At 36.8% G+C, this 15386-nt stretch overlaps 1 protein-coding gene across 5 annotated transcripts; it reads right to left on the bottom strand.

The window, feature by feature from the left end:
* Positions 1–1377: 1377 nt before the first annotated feature.
* LOC149086588 (uncharacterized) lies at positions 1378–13858 on the bottom strand. 5 transcript variants are annotated; one of them, XM_089230959.1, is made up of 4 exons: positions 13724–13821; positions 13189–13321; positions 8791–8899; positions 1378–5278 (listed from the first exon to the last, which is right to left on the bottom strand). In XM_089230959.1, exon 4 carries the CDS (start codon positions 5233–5235, stop codon positions 4183–4185), a length of 1053 nt encoding a protein of 350 aa, XP_089087085.1. In that variant the 5' UTR covers positions 5236–5278; positions 8791–8899; positions 13189–13321; positions 13724–13821; the 3' UTR covers positions 1378–4182. The 5 variants fall into 5 exon arrangements, with proteins under 5 accessions (XP_089087085.1, XP_089087087.1, XP_089087084.1 ...); XM_089230961.1 differs by lacking the exon at positions 8791–8899 and adding an exon at positions 7998–8149; XM_089230958.1 differs by lacking the exon at positions 13189–13321 and having other exon boundaries at positions 13724–13844.
* Between the last annotated feature and the right edge of the window lie 1528 nt (positions 13859–15386).

Raw genomic sequence — 15386 nt, 5'->3', positions numbered from 1 at the left:
CATAGTGATTAGGATTCCTATGACTGCATATTTTCTATGATTTTGCATCTTTTATGCAATAGAGCTTTTTTTCATGATTATTTCAGGCACATCCTCCAAATTTCCTAGCACTTCCTTTTTTTTTTCTTTTTTGTGTGTGTGTGTGTATATATTTCAGCATTTTCAATAGAAATGAGTTTGTTTACTGAAAAATGTATACAACTACCTCGTGTATATTATAGAATCAGTAAAGCAGGGCTTCACAATGTGTAAAAAGCAAGCTAAGGATGTGAAAATATTGAGGCCTTGTTATCTATATGACCATATTTCAAAATACGGATGAAAGATGGCAGCATAAGCATGAACAGGAAACAAGCACAACTCCAAGGCATGAATGCATGGAGCTTATCTCCCCTTTAAAAAGTTTTGCCACAGAGAGCAACAGGCCTACAACGGTACAAATATTCAATCATTACACTTCACTTCTGAAATATAGATGGCAGCACTGAAAAAATCACACACAATATTATATGCTCACTCAGACGGTTAGGTACACGCACTTCTGGTACAACTCACTCTGTAGTAAATTGCCCATGGCAATATACCAAAGTTGTGCTCGGTTTGAATGAAATGTTAGTAAAATAAAGAGTTTCAGTCCAAGCAATTAACCCAATTTTAAAATAGTATTAATTGCACAAATATTTCTCATTCTCATATTATTTTACTAAGAATTAATGTTACCAGTAAACCATAAGAAAACCATGAAGGAAAATTTCAGTCCGGTTTTTTTACTTATAGGGCCATATTTTTAGTTTTTTTAGATCATAAAAATCCTAGCCCTAATGATTACCTAATTATCATTTTTTAGTGCAAAAAGCTTCATTTATTAAATAAGCCTTCATAATTGAAACGATGTTTTCACTGTGGTTGTGTATGTGTGTTACTTTTTCCTATAGTATATATGTTATAGCCAGTCTGAAGTCTGGTTGGTCTCTTTGATATTTGCCAGACTTCCAACATCAGCCAATTTGCAATTGTCTGTATGCAGGCAGGCTATGCCAAATCTTTTCAACTAGCAAAGACTTGAAACCTAGCATGAAATAAGCATAATGAATTCCAGATATAAGATTACTATAGTGAATTTTAAAGGTGATCTTATAAACCAAGTGACTATTAGGCAAAATCTAGATTGACAAATATTTACCACTGAATGTCAAAAAAAAATTGAATGAAACAAAATATGTCTTGATCTTCAACTTCTAATGATGATTCAGTTTCATTAGTTTTTACTGTTCTGTGTATCATCAGAAGTCATAATCATGTGGTGAAACAAGCTGTGCCTTGCCCGAAATGAATTGATAGTCATTTTTCATCAATTTAAAAAATGTCAGTCATACAGTAGCCTTGTCTCATTTATTGACACGATGACATCACACTTGAAATGCGATTACAAGTTTCATAAAATATCAAGGCCAAAATGAGAATTTCTTCTTTCTTGTTGCTACCTATAATCACTAACTATTGGTTTAAAATTTGCTAAAACTCTTTCTGTAGTAGCTAAACAACTTCACTGATTTTGTTGCGTCCTCTTCAAAATTTTATTTTTAAAATTTCACACTTGTGCAGCGATATCTATGTTAACTAAAGTTACATTTCAACATTATGCATCTTTACATCTTTTATTAGAAGAAGCTTAGCTTGGAGCCAAAGACCCTAGTCTATGGACCCAATTTCAGAACGTGCGAGGCTATGCAGTGTGGTAATAGCCAATTTTGTGTAAATGTGGTTTAGTAATTCAAATTAGACAAAGTTATGTGAAAAACTGAAATTACCGAATTTTAAATTAAAAATTAAAGGTTGTTTTTGACCTACATGTCTGTATGCAGACCATGTTATTTTTCCACAGTATTAGCTTTTTTTTCTCTCTCTCATCTGGATATGTTTGTTTTGCTAATGAGTGTTAATTTATTTTTGTGCAAAAGAAGGAGAAAAAAAAGACATACGTTGGATAGATTTAATGAATAAAAAATATCAGCTCCTCTTAAATTGTTTGTTTTTTTTTTCAGAATTTTTTTCTGTAGTTTGCAGACATACTATTTCATACCTTGGCTAATGACGAGGCATGTTTTTTTTTTCCCCAGACGTTTTTCTGTTTCGGCTAATGAACATATTAGTTGATATGGATACACCATCTCTCGTAAAACAGCCACATCAGAGCTAAATTTTGATGCCTATCAAAATAAATCCAATGAGTATTTCCAATGAGATTTGAGCCATGGTTTATTTCCAACTCTGAAGTCCTATCTTCCCAGATACTTCTCTCTTTCTCTTACAGAAAAAGATTTTTAATCATTTCATGTGAAATAAATGATTAAGCTAAGAGAAAATGAATTAAAAACAAAGATGCTTCAGACTTATATAGATGGTTTCAATGTGGTTGCGGTAAGGTTTAATATAAAACTAAATAATCTGGGCATTTCAGGAACGTATCTTTTTTATCTGCATGTGTCTGAGAGAATCACCTCACACAAAGTCATAGCGGGGAGGACGAGGGGATTCCCCCCCCCCTCCCCGAAATACGTGTCGGCGTCCTCATAAATAAATTTGGGCTTCTGCACTTTTTTTCACCATGGCCACGCATACACCTCGTCTACATTTCTCGGCAAAACTTCTAACAAGTTGGTAAATGTTTGAATGTGCATGTCCGTGTATTGTGAACCTGACGTGAAGTTTGCTACTGTGTAATTGCTTGTTATGTTAAAAGAAAATTCATAAACCCGACTGCATAGTATTCATGGTGTTAAATAAAAAGATCATGGCCCCCACATAGGGGGGGGGCTGACAGACCCGGGATGATTATCATCATTTTTTTGCTTTTTCATGCTATAAATTAACTACAGAATGGGCCCGTTGAAAGTCTGACCGAGGGGCCCCACTACAGGATGTGGGGGCCATAAAAAAGATGTTCCGGTTTTTTTTTCTCTTCCTTTAAATTCGCCCTTCATCCAGTTGTGAAGTTGCTTATCTCAGCCTTCATTCTAGTTTGTATTTGTGTTTTTATTGCAGTACTTCTAATTTTATGTAAGTTACTTTGAAATTTTTGGCAGTTCCTAGAACGAATTAAACAATTTTTCCATAGAAACCAATAGCGTTTCGGCTAACGGACGTGATTCCAGAACGATCTTCTTTAGCTGTAATAGGTTGGGGGGGACCTCACAAAAATGAGATCCGAAAATTTTCGAAAGTAAGCATGTAAATTTGTCAGGTAGGGCCTCTAGAAAATCACTTTGCCCGCTGGCCCTGCCAACATGACTTAATATTACATTTGTACTGCATCATTTACTAACTTGTGTTTTCAGTGGTTTACGGTACGTTTCACTGCGGTTATTGTTTTGATTTTCAAAGTATGTAAAAAGTTCAATCAATTTCTATCAATTTTTTTTTTTTTTTTTTCATATTCGCTGGTAATTCAAATGTTACTGCTGAAGCAATGTGGTTCATGGCGCCATCTAGAAGGGAAATATATATGAATCATCTTTTCTGATTTCCCATTCAGTCAGGGTTCAAAAATCACAAATATTTATCTTTCATTTAATAATAATATAATATAATTCTAAATATCTCCCGCTCATCGTTGATCTTTATCTTTCTAGGAAAAAGGATAAATGTTTTAGGATCGCTGTAAGTTAGCATTTGGTATAGCATCAATTGAGAGAGTGTTCTTAATTTAAATAATTCCGCAACTCCTGTCGGCTAACGAACTCCTATCAAACTTCCTTTAGCCGAACCTTCTCCAGAGCCGCCCTTCCCTTAGGGGGATGTGCGACAGGTGCGGTCGTTTGCGGTAACAATTTCTTCCATCAATTCTGAATTTTCATGAGTTATAGAAATATTTCTTTCTTTTATTCTTAATTTTCAGCAATTCTGAAATTATTTCTTGCGTTTATTCCGTTTTTGCATGATTTTCATTTTCTGAATTTTCGATTCCCCCCTCTCTCGCAGAAGAAAAAAATCGGCGGTAAGGGGCCCTGCTGTTATTTACTCACCGGGCCCCACGTCTGCTAAGGGTGGCCTTGACCTGCGCTACCGAAATCGGTCAGCTGATAATCATTTTAAAAAAGCTGTGAAGCCATTCTTTGGATAGATAAGATCTATTTAGTTGTCGTTGAAAAAATTATGAACAATGGAATACATTTTTTTTTTTCAGTTATTTGAAGGGAGTACTTGCTCGCATGACGCAATTCGTTCTTTTTTAATTTTGGTTCTTGACTCAAAATATTCAACTATGTTCTCTGTATCCTGTTCCAGTTTCTCGATGAGGTTACGCATGTTCTTTATATCTTCCGTTTCTTCTTCGTTGATCATTTCTTTGGCTTTCAAGCCGATATTAATTGCATCGGGAATCATGCTGAAAAAAACGACAGCACCTTTGACAAAACTGGGAGCTTTACTGGCTACTTTCAGAGCAATCGATCCGGTTTGAAGAGTGGTAAAAAGCTTTGCGCATTGAAGTCCACTCGCTACAGATCGTAACAGCGAACTTATCACTTGATTTACACGATTTGCATGAGAACCGTCGAAATTAATATCGTTTATTTCGCGTAGTTCGTCGAAAATGGAATGTTCATCCTCTATGAATAAAGACAGCAACTTGGCATAATCATCCAACCATCCCTTCCCGTTCATTATTCGATCGAATGCATCTCTCTCCTCTGGCTCGGTCAAGCTTCTTTCCAGAACATGCTCGTATTTCTCCAACATACGTCCGAAATTTACTTTAAGCATTGTTGTTAACTTCCTTTCATTCTCGAGCGCATATTCCATCAACCACTTGAGACTTTCGCTTCTTCCTCTGTCCGATTCCAGAGCGTTTGTTACTTTCGCCAAATCGTCCTTAGTCAAAAAGAATTCGGCCGCATCAGCACCCAGTGTTGTTATGGTCCCCGCACCAGTTCCGATCAAACCTCCTACAGTTAGGGCGAGCGAAGCACCCGCCGTGAAAGGTGAGAGTGCTAAACCCCCAATACAGGCTATTCCCGAAGCGAGACTAACCGACGAGCCAGTGATGTTCGCTATGTTCACATTCTTGCGTCGTTCGCGCATCCCATCTAGAACAGTTGTCAACATGGCCAAGAGCTCTTGTCTGTTCGATTGCCAGCTCTCGTAGTCGATTCTTGATTTTGCCCGAGCCGCTTGGTAGTGTATGATGACGTCTGACAGCTTCTCACAAAATTGTGATATATCTCTGATATCCATCGGCGGGTCTCTATCCGTTGCTCGGCTTTTTTTACATACGCTCCTGAAAAGATTTTTGAATAAACAATATCCATAAAAATTCCTGGATACTTATATATTACTGAAACACGTCACATGTTCAAAGTGAAAAGGAAAAATCCTTCAAAATTTGTTATAACAATATTTAAGGCAATGTGTTCGTAAACTTTTTCTACTCGTGGACCGGTGAAGTCAAGTGGACAATTTCATGGGGGGGGGGTGCAAACTCCTCTCTTAACAGCTGAATATCAAGGAGAAACTTTGTTTGTCCCGTAAAATATCGGATGATCCGTTGCACCTACACAATACGTCGCTTCTTCGACACTGCTGAAGATGTCTGCATCCGCTTTATTCGCAGATCAAAATGCCTGTCTCGGCTTCATTCACAGCTGAAGATGTCTGCCTCCGCTCCATTCGTCGTTAAAAATGTCTGCCTTCTCTGAAGTGTGGATCTCGGGGAGGAAATGAGAACGACCGCTCCCTCACAGAGCCGAATAATATGGGAAAATTTGTGTGTCTCGTAAAATACGAAATGATCAAACATCAAACGAACTTCTACAATTCGTCCCTTCCGTAACATCTTCCTGGATCCAGTGCCGTCTTAAGGCATGGGTCCACCCGGGCACGGCCCGGAGGCCTCATGCGAAGAGGGCCTCCCAAGAATGAGATCTGGTTGAAATTTTCGAGAAGTTGTTTGGTAGGGCCTCAGAAAAATCAGTTGGCCCGGAGGCCCATGATACTCTTAAGATGGCCCTGGGTTAAGTGAGCAGTAAAAATTTGGACGAGTCTATTTCAGAACGCAAAAATATGTTATTTTCATGGCCCTTCCAGTATTCTTCTATAATCGGTAAAGGGTTAAAATCGGTGCGCAGTATGAGAATAAGCAATAGGCTGTATGGTATGATACCGGTATAAATTTCATTCACCACAATGTTTTTCATGTTTGCCACAGAATTTCAGCAATTTTTTGTGTGCCGAATGTGAATATAGGTAAACTTAAAACTAACGGGTGGTAGGATATTTTGTGGCAAACCCAGTACAATGTGTATGTTTTTTCAATTTTGTAGATGCCGCATGAGTTGTAGGTGACAATAGCATGCTTTATTATTATTATACACGTGAGTAGGGTTAGCAACCGTCTCTCTTTAGGAGGACATGATCTCCTTTTTGATGTCATTTCAAGCGTCCTCCCACGTTTCGGAAAATTCGTCCTTCTGTCCTCCTTTTCAAGTTTCCGGAATTATTTTTCTTTTTTTTCTGTGGAAATTATTTTTCTCCACTTTGAAACGTATTTCTTCGTTGATATGAGTGTTCCCTTCCCCCCCCCCCCCCACGGCATCCACCAATAGCCATCAAAATTTCCGGAATTTTTTTTTGTTTCTTTTTCAGTGGTTCTTTTTTAGTCTTGTAGCCGGTTTTATTGGTCAGAGTAATAGCGCCATCGATTGGTAAAATTGGGATAAGTGACGTCACTCTCGGCGAGTCTAAAAAGAAAAAGGCTGCCGTTTGGAATCGGCGATAAATTGTAGGTCTTGGTCTAATTAGCCCTCGTGTGTAGAAAATGACCGTGGTGCGACAAATATAATCAAATGAACATCTGCGGCACCCCGATATACATTTCATTTCATACCGTGCACCGCCCAGGCTCTATCCCCGATATATAAATAAAGGTTCGCGGTTCTGTAGCTGTAGTTCTAGTAGTTGGACATCCGCTGCTCCCCCCCCCCCATGTTAAAAATTTTATATTCGTCGCTTTAGCTTTGTTTCTATGATATAATGCGCTGCATTAACTTCCATTCGATTCTCCTCTCGGGTTGCACATGTCAACGCTAACATTCATGCTTCATTCATTTGCCCATGCTGCGATGACACGGCTGAACAATATTCTTTTCACATTAATAGAAATTTCGAAGCATTCTTTTTACCGCTCGATAATCCAGCTCTTCAATCATGTAGTGGCAAATTTGAGAATTTGGCGAAATGTTTGCAACGCAGACCAATGGTTGAAGAACACTGATTTAAGGGATATGGAATTTTTTTCGTTAAAATCGATGATGTTCAGATTTTAATATACGATCTTGAGTCAATACAGTAGATACTAGCACAGTATTACAGTCGACGCTCTTTTTTTACGAACCTCCACTTTACGAACAAGCTCTTTTTTTTTACGAACCTCCACTTTACGAACAAGCTCTTTTTTTTTACGAACTGATCCTGTCCCGAACATAATGTTATAGAGCAATGTTAAAATTCGCTCTATTTTACGAGCTCGTTTTTCTTCCACTATTTTTTTCCCCCGTTATTTTATTTTTCCAGCCGCCTCCTGGTTCGTTGTAACCAAAGGTAAATTTCGATTCGGACGTTCTACGTGTTTTGAGAGAAAACAGAAAAAGGGGGAGGAGGTAGAGAGTGTGTGTCCACCAATTTGTCATCAGCGATGACTCATTACCAACATGAAAATTCACATTCGATTGTTAGCAGGTTTGACCATGAAGTGAAGATACGTTGGCTCTTTTTTGCATTATGATTGGATAAACTGGTGGTTTGAGAAATGATATAATCCATTAGTTTATTGATACGGCAATTTCTGAGTCGAAATTTGATCGGACTAACTGCTGTTCCTTTACTTCTTCACAATTTCAACAAAACGGAAAAGATTGTGTTTGACAGTAAATGAGAAAAAAAATATTAAAAGAAATTAATGTGCGAACTCTTATTAAAAGACAAAAATGGTCAAAACGTACGAGAATTCAAAAGGTAGATTTAGCACTCTAATCAAAGATCAGCAAGAAGTCATTTCTGCGTCAAGTAGATCCAGCTTCGGGACGTTCCACCATCCCCAAAATATTTCAGAAAAACGACATTTCCGGAGTTCAAAAAGGCACTTGTTGCTTGGCTGAGGAAAATGAAAGATTTCAATTGACAAACTTTTTGAAACAAGAAGTAAAATTATTTGCCTCAAAGTTAATCTTCAAGAATTTCAAAAGATCAGATGAGTGGCTGCAGAAATTCAAGAAAAGACACGGCCTGACTTTTCGAATACCATGCGGAGAAAGTGCAGCTGTGAATTCAACTGACACCAGTGGATGGAGAGACGGGAAGCTAAAATCATTGATTACTGAAATTACCGCAAAATGTTACGATGAAGCAAACAAAAAATAAGTGATTCTTTTTTAAATCGTCAAATAATCGTGAGTGAATAACTCATTTTGTATTTCCGTCGATTTTTTTCGTCGTCTCCCATTTCGAACTTTCGATTTTATGAACTAATTATCAAGTCCGTACGGGTTCGTAAAAACGAGCGTTGGCAGTATATATAATCACAGATAATGTCATAAAATGGTTAATCTCTTAATATACCTTACATATAATTATAATCCACCTTAATATAAAAATGATGGAAAAATAAACAAATCTAGCAAAACCTAAGCATTCTGTGCAAAAAACTAGTTTGTGCACAGAAATGCTTAACACACCATTTAAATTCGAATTAATGACAAAAACAACAAGAGTACTTTGGCCATGATGTATTCTTACAATTACGCTCAGGATCGAATTCCAGAAATCCCTTCAAATATGAAAGAAACAGCGTATGTGTGCCCATAGACAAGTATCCCGTTCCCAAGAGCGATAGTTGTACTGTATACTACGAAAGAAAAAAAGATATATGTTACGGGGTAAAAGAGTGACAAATCCGATTATTATGCTATCACCAGTTAGTATGCGTAACTGGTAAGTTGGATGAATTTAGTTCATATGCAGAGTCCCCTCGTCGCAAATTACTGCCAAATCGTCGATCTTAGGGGCATACTTCCAATTAGAGAAAGTATCCAGATAACGTGTAGATATCAAATACGTTATTCATATTGCCATGGATTGTATAATTTTATTAAAATAAAATAAAAGCGTTTTATTGGATCACCCTGTCCTAAAAATCCTAGTTGGGAAGTTTTTGCCCTGTCTCTTCTGAGTCCATCACAAAAACTCCACGTTTCTAACTGCAATATTCGCCTAGATATTTGAATTAAAAAATCGGAGAAAGAGTTGGAAAGAATAGTATATGGAATGAGCTTCTCCGTTAGTTTATATTGTTCTTTCCCTCTTTTTCTACGATTTTTGAATTCAAATACCTTGGCGAATATTGCAGTTAGAAACGTGGAGCTTTCTTTTGTTGACCTCAAAAGAGACAAGGCAACAACTTTCAGCTTCCTTCTGGTCACGGTGTTTGACGTGGACAGACGTATATTTTTCTTTCCGCTTAGCAACTGAGAGTTAAAATTTGGCAACCAATCCAAGTGGGATCCTCGGTCAGCGTGATATTTTTTTTTATCCTCTGAAGGCGACACCCACAGCGTGTCGAAATGCATGAGGAGTTTTGAATTTCCCTTGTATTTGCTTTTTTCGTTGGCGATTTTTCTGAGAACAACTTTCTAATTGGGATTTTTAGGACGGTGACAAAAATTAGAAATTATTTTTTAATTTCAATAATTATACAACCCCTTGCAATATGAATGACGTATCTGAAGTCCACACGTTATCTGGATACTTTTTCTAATTGGAAGTATGCCTCCAGGATCAACTGTGCGCCAGTAGTTTGCTGCGAGTGGACTTTCCTATGCACCCTGTATATTGCGAACTTATCACATTTACTGGTGATTATGTACTATAATAACCAGCTCCTATTAGTAAAGCAATGATATCTAATATACCGATTCCTTTAAGAAAATTGGTTATATTAAGAGAAAAACTTGTGATTTTTTTTTTAAGAAGATCGATTTCCTCTTTGATTAGATCGAAATTAGAATGTGACGCTGTTGTTTGGATCTATTTTCACAGCAATCATACTAGTAACATTGGATCAATCCAGAATAATTTCTTACGTTTCGTCTATTTTAAAATGACTGGTAGGAGTAGTAAGATGTTATCTCGTACGTATCTCAGAAATTTTTTCAAGATCCATAATCACGTCAACAGAGACGTGGTTATTTGTTTTCATTCTTTCATAAATTACCAATAGGACTGATTGTTCTTTTATACTTTCTAGAATCAATTTTTTGCTGCCGCACCGTAACAAACGCTCATCAAAGCTGTTTGCCACGAAGTGTTTTAGAACATACATAGGACAGTGTTGCGCCATCGAGAAATTTTGTAAAATGTATAATGATATTCTTTTAATTTTGGCATTTTAAATTCATCCACACATATTAAGTGTTGTATGCAGCAATGAGTCACCGTTATTTAATGGGGTTTTTTTTTAAATTTCAACCTTTTCTCTCCATATTTTTTGCGTTCATTTTTAACCCTCATTTTTATTTGACTGAATTGTTTGCATTTCACATTTATAATTGGGATTTCTAGTTTTATCCTATGGTATGTGTGTCGGAAGTGGAATGAAGTGACACATAATAATCAGATCGGGTGAAAAGGCCATGGAGCCAAAAAAGATAGATTGTTGACTGTTCGACGAAAGAGCGTATTTAGCGGTTTAGGCATCTATGTAAATAATTATGTAAATAAATAAATGTGATTATAAATTATTCTCGTTGGCTCTTGTGTCTACATAAATCGGGATATGACTAGGACGTCAAGCGAAGTAAATATACGTGTAAATAAAATAAACTTCAGTCTAGGACAGCAATTAAAAAAGTTTATAGTGGTGTTTTATGGTTAAGAGGATTAAAATTCTTGTAAACAAAACTTTTATTCTTTTGTTTCTGTTTATTATAATTTGTCATTCATCTGAGCTCAATGTGTTCTTAGAATAGGAGATCTGTTTCGCTAGGTTTAATTTCGGACAGGCAAAATCCATGGCCACTGTAAGTACTCGTGTAATTAATGTTATGCTTTGGACTTTTTCAAAAATGAATCGGTCAATTCCTTTTAAAAGTTTTTAGGGCGCATCAGTGTGCCCTGGCACTTCAGTTGAAAAACCCGGTTCTAAGATGATGAATACGATCAGCAATGTTGATTGTGTTTGCTCATGTTGATAGTGTGAAGAAAACCAAATTGCATTACAGATAATAATTTTCGCGTTTTCACCTTTTTTGCACTTATTTTTATTTAATTTTTTTATGGCGAAATGATCGTAGCGTACGTATTACGTTATGGTTATAACTAGAGCCCGGAAGTTCAGGCACTAAAAATGGTCGAAGGACTAGGCACTAGAAAGGTCATTTATAATTAATGGAAGAAAGAAAATATAACTAAAAACTCTATGTAGCGTTAAGGGTCCAAAAACTAGATGGAAAATTGGTTGCACTTAATCCGTCTATTGTTGTAATTGTAGTTTATGATAACTGCATTATTATACAAGTTACACTGATTTCATGCCCAAAATAAAATGTTAGTGGACCCTCAAGATTATATCAATTCCAGGGCCACCATTAGCAGAAGCGGAGCCCGTAGAGAAAATGGTCTGTGGGGCTCCTGCGAGTTGCGAATAATTCTCGCTTATTTGTTGTATTATTTGGAATAATCATTACACATTTCTTTAGTTGAAAAATATAGCTACTTTCTCTTTCCTTTGTCGTAAAGAAATTTAGTTTTTTTTTATACTACCACATACATATGCGGGCCCTGTGTAGCCGCATCTGTCGCACATCCCTGAGGGTTACGCTGGTCAATTTAATCGAATACTAATGTATGTAAAATAAATAGAGCCATGGTTGTTTACAGTTTTCCAACCTGGAGGAGCGAATGATCTCCCCGTTAAAAGAAGTTCCGCAGAGGAATTTCGAAAAAGGTGCATTTATGGTGTAAATAATAAAATCAAAACGGGGGGGGGGGGGGGCACAGAGCCCTTTCTGCTCATACCCCGCTTTATGTGAGCCATGTCAACTCAGTCAGCTATACATATATACAATGCAGTTTAATGCCTGAGCGAGACATGTTATGTGAAGCATACGGTAAAGCATCAATTTCTCATTTTTCTCTGCTTTTCTAACATCGGCTGCGTTCATGTGAAACAAAACCATTCACGTCTAACACCATCCGGGCCAAGCAAAGTTGGCAACACCAACCAATGCATTTCAACACCAAGTTCCCTATCTCTCAGATCACCAGGGGCGTAGCCAGAAATTTCATTCGGGGGAGGGGGGGGGGGAACCGAAGTGACAGAACAATGGATTTGGCCATCTTTTTCCCTTTTTTCAGTCATTTTCTCACATTTCGGGGGGGGGGGGCCAGACCCCCAAGTCCCCCCCCCCCACTCGCTACGCCCTTGCAGATCACTCATTCGAGTTTAAATGGGTTCTGGAAGGGGGAGGAACTTTCTGATGATAAGACTACCGAGAGTTAGAAATTTTTAAAATGAGCAATTCCTTTGTTTTCAATGCTCAAGATGCTCCAAGTTTTGCAGATTATGGTCTCTGAGATTCACTAATAAACTTAAAACTATGTTAAAATAGGCATTTATGGCCGAAAAAGTTCAAAAAAGGCATTTTTACAACAAAAAAAAAAACTTTGAAAATAGGCAACAAAAGGCATTTATATGGCATTTTGGCTGAACTTCCGGGCTCTAGTTATAACAAACTGGTTAAATGAAGAGAAGAGAGATGATAAATTTTTCCTTACTTATCAAACTTTCTAACATAATTTTGAAAGTATGTATAATTTCCAATGAAAGTGATAAATGTAGTCAAATTTATCAAACTCACTGAGACGAGTGGTGATTATGCACAATCATCGGTTTATTACTTACCGTAGCATATAAAATAGCGTGCGCAGGATTTTCTCAAGGGGTTTAATTCGTATTTTTTTCCTTCTCGAGTCGTGAATTTCTCGTTGTTCACTGCAAATAGGGAAGGGGGGGGGGGTTACGGGTTGAACACTTCCCCCCTTTTTGTACGCTAATACATACCTATTAAATACTAGTCAGTCACACTGTTTACATAACTCTACATAAAATAGTAAAAGAAATGAATGAATTTCACATACTGTATACAGTGTCGGAAGGCAAATTTGTTTCCACCCGTTCTTTTGCTAAAAGGTTTACGATTATGAGCTTTGGGTCTGTCCTATCTATGATGAAGTAAACATGTCTGATCTATTTAAAACACTCGCGGCACTCCTGTGACGAAATACGGATGTCAAGGAAACTAAAAATTAGTCACAAAGGAAGACGATCATATAGAAAACAAATGTCAATCAATTTTACAGAGTTGTGATGCATTGTCGAATTATTTGGAATCGATTCAAAAAAAGGAAAAAAGGTGACTTTTCAACTGTTATTGGGAAGCTCTGTACCCTACTGAACTTGTTTAAAGGAAAAAACTTATTTTGAAGAGGAGAATTCGGATTTTTTTTTTCCATTTGGGTTGACATAACTAAACGAACATGTTTTCCTAATGTTATCCGACGTCACAAATATTGAATTCGTATCAAGTAAAAATTCGTTTTGGTGAGTTTATATTTCGTTGGAACAGAAAAAAAGAGCCTCGGAATATGAATTGTATTAGTAAAAACAACTCACCCTGAAGTTGTTAGAAGTATCTGTGAAAATGTAAAAAAAATCGCTGTTGCGTAAAAATTTTACAAAGAACTTAATATAAAAGAGAGAATGAGGGAATTTCCCTTTTCTCTTTTGCTCGTCGTTAATCGATATGATAAAGTCGAGCATCACGTGGTTTGTGATTTGTCTTCATCACGAGATAACAATTTTCACTGATAAACACAAACCAACATGAATCTTGGGTTTGCAAAATGGCAGATGTTTTTAGTAACTCGGCACGCTAATCACAAAAATGACATTTGTTTTTCCCTACAATTCACCTACAGATTTTTCACAAATCAAGAAACAGGGAACCTGTTTAATAACATTATTGTAAAATATGATAGAATAAAACACATTATTATTAGAATTTAAACTTAATTTTTGAGTAAAATGATAATAAATATGAAATATAATGCTATAGGTGGCGCCACTCACTGAACAATGATCAGCGACTCGTCGTTCTATTTCGCCACGCTCTATTTTCAGTCGCTCGTGAGCAGTAATTACACGCTTATTTTGTTCTTTCATTTTACACCAATATGGCATCAAAAGGTTGTATTTGTTACATTTGTGGTAAATACATCGTGAAGAAAAGGCAGCGCAGCATAACCGGCTTTGTTAATTCACTAAATTCCACCTGCGGCAGAAAAACTGATATTATAAAAATACAGTAAAACCTTCTTAACGTACACCCCTCAGATGCGGTCACCCTTCTTTTAAAGTCAAATAATATTTTTCCCTTCCATAATAGACGCATGCATTCCAAACCCCTGATCAACGGTCACCCCTCTTTTACGTACGAATTTTTTTGCCCCTTCGGTGACCGCAAAAGAGAGGTTTTATTATATTAAGCAATATTTATTTGAAAAATCACAGAAAAAGTGATTACACTTTAATAAGCCTACAAAAATATACACTTGTTCTCAAAATTCTTTAATTTTATGCATTTATATGCATTAATGCTGAAAAAGGCAAAATATGCAAATGCATATGCCCATATGCATTTGCATATACTTGTACAGTTGAATCCCATTATAACTAACGCCAAGAGACCGGAAGAATCACTTCGTTATAAAGGAATTCCAGGTTACCTAGCATTGTTCCTATGTAAACTTATTTGGGGGATTACAGAAAAGTGTTCGTTAAAACGAGATTCGACTGTAATCCGGGCTCTAGTTATCACTCTGGTTTCAATGACTCTTCTGGTCTAGGCACCAAGCTCGTGGTCCACTTTCATAAAGAATTTCTTTATGAAAGTGGTTACGCTATATCTCGAGAGGTTCGCAACGCAAATAAAAAAACAATGGTGTCTAATAGGCACTTTAAAGACAAATCTGATGATACCCATGTCATCAAGTCAGTACCTACCACGCAAAGACAGGCACAAAGAATGTGTTCACGTCAAAACTAGCGGCCGTTTCTATGACACAGCCTACCCCCAATTTTTTTATCTTTAAGATAATTTTTGGGGTCCTTTCCAGTGTCCTTGGATGGAAACCCATCTAAGGTGCGGAGCATTGAAAATAATGTATTTTAATTGAAATATACTTTAGAGAATGTTTCTTCTAACAATCTAAAGTACATTAGTATCAATATATAAATTATAAAAGAGGGATATGCACGACAGTAGATTTTGAAGATT

This window comes from Pholcus phalangioides, unplaced genomic scaffold (assembly GCF_987345545.1).
Source record: "Pholcus phalangioides strain wild (caught in Gottingen) unplaced genomic scaffold, Ppha-v1.0 ptg000004l_1, whole genome shotgun sequence".
Lineage (NCBI taxonomy): Eukaryota > Metazoa > Arthropoda > Arachnida > Araneae > Pholcidae > Pholcus > Pholcus phalangioides.
The sequence above is the reverse complement of the archived record's forward strand: the minus strand, read 5'-3'. Positions and strand labels throughout refer to the sequence as shown.